The 7,119-nt window shown below is 37.7% G+C and overlaps 1 protein-coding gene across 3 annotated transcripts; it reads left to right on the top strand.

The window, feature by feature from the left end:
• Positions 1–633: 633 nt before the first annotated feature.
• LOC121995984 (F-box protein PP2-B11-like) lies at positions 634–4,089 on the top strand. 3 transcript variants are annotated; one of them, XM_042549783.1, is made up of 4 exons: positions 651–1,097; positions 2,276–2,394; positions 2,623–2,684; positions 2,774–2,976. In XM_042549783.1, the coding sequence occupies exons 1-4, from the start codon at positions 690–692 to the stop codon at positions 2,833–2,835; spliced, it is 651 nt and encodes a 216-aa protein (XP_042405717.1). In that variant the 5' UTR covers positions 651–689; the 3' UTR covers positions 2,836–2,976. The 3 variants fall into 3 exon arrangements, with proteins under 3 accessions (XP_042405718.1, XP_042405716.1, XP_042405717.1); XM_042549784.1 differs by lacking the exons at positions 2,623–2,684; positions 2,774–2,976 and adding an exon at positions 3,869–4,089 and having other exon boundaries at positions 634–1,097; XM_042549782.1 differs by having other exon boundaries at positions 650–1,097; positions 2,623–3,284.
• Positions 4,090–7,119: the final 3,030 nt, after the last annotated feature.

The following is a 7,119-nucleotide window of genomic DNA, read 5'->3' as shown; positions in this document are numbered from 1 at the left end:
ATTTTTGAGAATGACTTATAATTATTTTAGTGTTTTGGCCTTAAAAACATTAAAGTCTAATTTTTGTTTTTCAATTTATACTATTAGTCTATTCTAGACGCTTGAAATAGATATCATAGTAAAAGAAATATCATTGTGGATTAACATGGAGCCACTAATTAAAACGAGTGGATGCAAAGATTTAAAAGGTCCAATATCTTCTAGAAATAAAAAATAGTAGTAAGGAGAAAAATCATACTTATTTTTAATTAATATAAATTTATCATATAATAATATTTACCACTACAATTATAATTATCATAATTCACATTATTTTAATAACTAATATGATTTCGCATCATAGTTAGTAATACTTTACATAAAATTGTATAGATAATTTATATAAATAAGAGTATAATCATAATAGTCATGAAAGTACATGAATTATGAAAATTAAATTAATTATGATTTGTATATAATGCATCGAGAAGAAAATTAGACTAAAGTGGATTTTTTAAATAAAACTTCATTCTTCACCTTTTCAACCTTCAATAATTTATTTTAGTATAATCTTTTTTTTTATATTTCATATTTATTATACTTTATTATGAATTAAAATCAGCCAAGTGTGTTTGGGTGTAGTTTCTTGTTATTTACATATGAAGGCCGCATAACATATTTATGTGGGTGAAGACTATATACTTAGAAAGATGAGTTTATATGCGGCGTTTCGCTCTCAAGTTCAATTCGCGTGGCTGGAAGCTATAAGGAGGGGGGTTTGTTGCTCCTCCGAGACGAGGGCCGCCGGCATCGAAGATTCGAAGTGCTATCGTGCGAGCGATTTCGACATGGGCGATCCGGGAATGGAGGAGGTGCTTCCCCAAGGCTGCATCGCCCACGCCCTCTCCTTCACGTCGCCCCGCGACGCCTGCCGCGCCTCCGCCGTCTCCACCACTTTGCTATCCGCGGCGGCTTCGGACGCCGTCTGGGACCGCTTTCTCCCCGCCGATCTGCAGTCCGTCCTCGCCCGCGCCGATCGCCCCGTCGACTGCTGCTCCAAGAGGGATCTCTTCTTCCGCCTCTGCGACGAGCCGGTGCTCGTGGACGGCGGCAAGATGGTTAGACGCGTCCCTTTTGCTCCTCCTCCGTTCATTTTTGTAGGGTTTCCTTTCTCGCCAGTGTTTGAATCCTTATCCAAAAATCTCCGATCAAATCAAACAGAATAATCCGTACCGACGATGCGGATTTCTCGGTGCTTCTTACTACGAATCTTGTAGAAAAATTGGGCGATTCGCGTAGGGACATGGTTCACCGTCCGGGTCCTCCTTTTTCTTCCGGTTTTTTTTTTATGGATCCCAAAAGTGATTTTTACATCGCTTTCTTCCTCACTTTTACTCCTTTCTTCCGTTTAGCTTATTTTATTAGTAACAATAAGCAACGATATTTTGTCTAAATAATAAATACAGGTGATAAATAAAAGAATATCGATAATTTGATCCATAAAATTTTTTAATTCTACCATAAGATACTCATACTTATGCCTATTCAATTATATCTATTCAATTTAGATCGAATATATATATATATATATATATATATATATATATATATATATATTAGTTTAAATAAGTTTAATAATTAAATTAATAATAATATTAAATTAATAAATATTAATATATATAATTTATTAAGATTTTTTGCATTTAAATAAATTTTAAAGAATACGTTTAGAAGATAATTTTATTAGGTTTGATTAGATTTATTTGGTTTGATTAGATTTATTTGAATTCCTTAATTAAATTAGGAGTGGATTTTATATAGTTCTCCATTAAAACGATCCTTCCTCTTCGCGTCGCAGTCACGCACAGTGCTTGCCACCCAATCCGATTCGGCGTTGCTCTGCTCTCCGGTAGCATGCCGCCGTGAGTCGCCGTCGGAAAAGAGGCCGCGAGCGGAGTGCTTTTCCGCCGCCATCCGACCCTGCGCCACTTTGCTCGCTGGCAACTAGCAGCCGCCGGAGAAGAGGCCGCGAGCGGCTGTCCAGTACACCGTTCCGGCCGTTCCAGCTTTTCCGGTTCGTTTTTTTACCGTTATATCGTCTGAGAACGGCGTTCCAGAGTAAGTCACATTATTTGCCCGAACTTTGGAACGGCGTGAGGCGTTCCCGTGCCGGAACGCCCGTTCCGGCCGTTCCACGTCCGTTCCGGCCGTTCCACGTCCGTTCCGACGAACCCCGAAGCATCATGAATGCGGTTCGCTTCCCGATAGCTAATTTCTTTGATATTTTTTTTTCCAGACTTTCTCACTGGATAGATCGAGCGGAGCAAAATGTTACATGCTTTCAGCCAGAGCGTTGTCGATTCAGCGGGGAGATACAGAGCACTGCTGGCGCTGGGTTTCACAAACTGATTCCAGGTAGAATCATCCTCCAAATTTTCTTCCATTTGATTTTTTACACAATTCTGTCACGGAAATCTCAATTAATTCTCAATATGGATCATGCTTGTTCTTGAACTAAATTTTGATACCTACACAAAAAATTTAAAATGTTTCCTAATTCTAATTCTATCACTGCTATTTAGTCGATGCATAGACATATCATCAGTTTTTGAAGCTGATATTAGTTTCCTGATCCTCTTCAAGGTTCTTAGAGGTTGCTGAACTAATCAATGTGTGCTGGTTGGAGGTCCAAGGAAAGATCCATAGTAAAACCCTTTCTTCAAAAACAACATATGCCGCCTATCTTATCTTCAAACTCTCCAATCACTCTTACGGTCTGGGTCATCCGCTTCAGGAGGCATCGGTGAAGATCGGAACACAGTCGTCTACTACTGCAATTTGCTTGCAGCTCAGTGACATGTATGCTCATTTGCGCGCTCGGAGACATAGGGTGGCTCAGTTCGGGCAGGGTTTATGTTCGAGGCAACGACTATTGACCGTCGAAGAAACTCAAGAGGCAGAAGAGGAAGTCGAGGGAATCGGTGGGCGTGTTCCACGGCCGAGGGATGATGGATGGATGGAAATCGAATTAGGGGAGTTCTATAACTATAGGGAAGAGGGTGAGGATGGGGAGGTGCACATTCATTTGTTAGAAGTGAAAGGAGGGCATTGGAAGAATGGTCTAATAATCGAAGGGATTCAAATAAGGCCTAAGAGGTCTACTACTAGGACCAAAGGTTCGTCGAACTTAACCGTTTACGATCGATCAAGCTCTACTACTAGGCCGAGGCCGGTTGCATTTCGACACTAATAATATGTTTTATGCATTGCAAGTATAACCCTATTCAAAATTATATATTTAAAATATAATTTTGTGTCACAATCCATGCGTTTGTCTATATTTTTTCATACAAAACATGTGACAAAAGATGATTCGTTCGTCTCCAACGTCCCCGCCAACCCGTCCCTAGGTCAACACAGAGGTGATAAATCACGGATGGTTACTAGCTATTAGTGCAAATAGCCAAAACATGGGAGAAGTTATGCTCGATCACGCTGAGTTTCGATCCGAAGACCTCATGTGGTAACACCCCATGCCTTCATACAAAACATGATTCAACAATACGAATTATTAATTAAAAAAATAGTGACGCCAAAAATTAACAGACAGCTTCATAGCAGACAATTATATATTGCTCAAAAATATATATTTTTTTAATTTGGTAAATGTTAAAATAAGTTAAAAATAATACGATATCCTTTTGAGATATGTGGAAATCTAATGGATATAATTGTGTCAGCAAATTTATTATTTAGCGTATAATTTTAATTATAAAAAATATTAAATTAGGTATTATAACATTTTAACAACTTATTTATTAGACAAACTATTTGATGTGGTGGAATTTCAATAGACTTTTGAGTTTTCAATATTGAATGTTTTCTTCAGGTGCTATGCTAGAGGCCAAGGGCTTCGAGTGTTGGATGAATTCAAGTGTCCACGTTATCAAGTAACAATGAGGTTGCGGTTTTGAACGATTTTTAAACCAACTCTTGAACAACGGTGTCCTCCGTCGTCCAACTAAAGAGTGTGCTAGCCATTCGAGCTAAGTCTCTTGTTTTCTTCCCGCCTTCTTGTTTTCTTCCCGCGGTACCTCCTATAACATCACCTCTTGTAACTCAGTTTTCATTCTTTCATTAAAATAATGAATTTAGTTAATTTCATTGACTAATCTCAGACCGATTCGATCTTATAAAATTTTTTCATTAATCATCAAGATAAATCGAAAAGCACGTGCGATATATAGCTCAAGAGTCCAACATCCTTTTATTGCGCATCCCATTTGGAGAATTTTTTTTTACAAATACGTCATAATTGAGAATCAAATCGTTGGTGCCTAGGTGACAATTTGAATATCTTACCATAATACTATAGCCCCGGGACTTTATTCTTTCATAGGTCTTTATGTACTTGAACAATCTATCACTATTGATCTCATACACGGCCTCCAACTGCTTAGCTACAAGCTGGGAGTCCAAATTGTTGGTAATGGGGAAAGTAGGGATGTGGGAACATGACCCACGTTCCCCACTACTCATAATGGAAAAGTCCATTATGCCCCTGATTTATTTCCCTATATAAAGGGGTGCGTCCAATGATCATGCGGGGGTTGGAGACGAGAGTAAGCGAGGAGAATATTCAAGGCGGTGGGATTTGATTTGTGGAATTGCAAAGGACTTTCCGATCCTGTGATCGCTCTTCCGACAGTGAGTTTCGTCATTGCCGATTGCATATCTGTGGGAGATCAGTGTAAGTTTTTACCGCTTTAATTTTATTCGTTTTTCATGCATTTAGAATTATCTACATTGGTATCATTGTTGTGTTAGTTCTAAATGCATGATAAATTCCTAAATCCTTATCTTTGTATTGAATCAAAATTATGGCTTGGTTCTGTTCATTTTTGTTGGGCAAAATAATGACTGAGTCGTGATCAGCGATTATTATCGCTGCCCTGAATGGAGTTTGTCTCCGTCTAGTTTTACCGTAGCCGAGTGAAATCGTGACGTTGTATACCTCGAGGAACATCCACGGAGTTTGTCTACTATGATGGATGGCGGCAACGATCCAAGTCCGGCGACAACATCAAGGTTGGTCGGCGGAGTGCTCATGGACACCTCTGCGACTCGTGTTCGTCGCGGGAAGGTGGCGTGCACAGCGTGCACGACGTGCGCAGCGTGCATGCAGAAGATTGAGGTGGCCTCTTGCAGTTTCTGCCCAGCGTTTGTCGCTCTGAGGCTGGCTATTGCGGGTGAGAAGGCGTGCGGCATGGTCGGCGTGCAGCGTGCAATGTGCAGCGTGCAACAAAGAAAAACGGAACAGATAAATATCAAGTTTCTATTTTGACTTTTTCAAATTAAAAACGAGCTGTGATATGTTCACAGAATGAGGTGAAAGGAAATAGGATTAAGAGGGTTTTTGGCTAAACTTATTAAAAACAGTTTATAAGCTCGTACAACTTATAAGTTGTTTTAGGAGCTTATAAGTTGTTAGATCTTATTTTAAAAACAAGTTGCTAAAGTGTTTGGGTGAACTTATTATAATCAACTTAAAGATATTGATGTGTTTGGTATTATAAGATCTTTTTATTAATTAAATTACCAAAAAGGGTATAATACTATTAATAGAGGGTTTTGAGCGAATTTCTGTATCGGGGGAGAGAAAATTAGAAAGAGGCGTTGGCGAAGAAGATGATACAACGTTGGAAGAAAAGTCGACGGAGATAAAAAGATATTAAGCTTATAAAAATTTATCGAGGATAAGATGGAGATTTATGAAATTATATAAGGATATTTTAGAGAAATAAATTATTAAAATAAGATCTTTTTTAAAAAAGTAGGGTCTTCCATACTTTTTTTAAAACAACTTATAAGCTCCAAAACAGCTTATTTTGACAGCTTATAAGTTGTTTGAAAAAAAATTTACCAAACAAATTTGAAGAGCTTATAAGCTTCAAAACAGCTTATAAGCTATTTTAGAGAGCTTATAAGCTTAGCCAAACACCCTCTAAGTTTTTTTTTAAAAAAAACAAAAGACTGCATGAAATAATTTAAAATTTCTCGTTAATTCATGCATGGTTTAAATGCCTACATGCATGTTTAGTTATTTTTATCTAATGCAATTAATTTTATTTGCATGTGTTAATTAATTGAAAATTGCTTTCAATTAATTCACAATTTATGATAAATGGTCTAGAGTAATTTGGTTCATTTAGATCCGATTCAGGTTTAAATCATTAGTTGGTTTAACCGAACCAATATGATCCAAACTCGAAATCAATTTGGGTTGATTAATTGGACTTGGACCAAATATGATCAAATGACCAGATTTGTTCTAATGGGTCAGATTTGATCAAAATAATTAGATTTGTTCTAATTGGTCAGACTTAAACCAATGAATATTGGTTTGATCAAACGGACCTGAGTTTGATCAATAAGTCTGAAATTGGTCGAAATGGACTTAGATTAAAAAGTAACAAAACATAGGTATAAAAATCTCTGTCCAATTAGATTAGACCTAATTAAGGACAATGGACCGAGCTTAGGATCTGGATCCCTAATCAACCGATCCAATGGGTTTGACCAATTAAATTAGTTCTAATTGTCGACTTGAACTCTTGAAAATCAAGAAGATTTATTTTTCTTGATTTATTATGTTGGTACTATGCCTATATAAATTGAAATAAACCAGTTTTGTACTGGTTAGTCGATTTTGTACTGACTTATTTATTTTCAATTTTTTAGATGGCACGGACTATTACCACATTGGCTCGTCGTGAAGTGCGACGAAATCAGCTCAGGGAGGAAATTCAGGAGATAGAGTATAACTCTACTTATGGAGTCGACAGACACATTGGATGGCTTGATGATCTGTTTTGGAAACTTGAGCGAGAAGAGTTTCTAGTCCTGGACAGTTATAGGATATGGGCTTTGATGCGTTCATTGCCAGAAAATCCAAGGATGATAGCAGACTATATTTGGGGGTGTCATCAAGAATGCGTCACATATTCTGTATTATGTGAGGAGCTGCTTCATCATATGACTGAAGAGGATCTGGAAGAGTTCGAAGAGGACCTGAAAATGATCAAGGAGTAACCAGAAGAGGATCCAATTGTGGATCCAATAGAGAACTTTGAAGCTGTC

Source organism: Zingiber officinale, chromosome 6A (assembly GCF_018446385.1).
Source record: "Zingiber officinale cultivar Zhangliang chromosome 6A, Zo_v1.1, whole genome shotgun sequence".
NCBI classification, from domain to species: domain Eukaryota; kingdom Viridiplantae; phylum Streptophyta; class Magnoliopsida; order Zingiberales; family Zingiberaceae; genus Zingiber; species Zingiber officinale.
This window is presented reverse-complemented; position numbering and strand designations above follow the sequence as displayed.

Bases quoted from the DNA above. Each gene is read 5' to 3' on its own strand.
- LOC121995984 (XM_042549782.1), top strand. From the start codon at position 690: ATGAGTTTATATGCGGCGTTTCGCTCTCAAGTTCAATTCGCGTGGCTG. The intron at 1,098-2,275 runs GTTAGACGCGTC...TTTTTTTTCCAG, and splicing joins TCGTGGACGGCGGCAAGATG to ACTTTCTCACTGGATAGATC. The intron at 2,395-2,622 runs GTAGAATCATCC...ATCCTCTTCAAG, and splicing joins GTTTCACAAACTGATTCCAG to GTTCTTAGAGGTTGCTGAAC.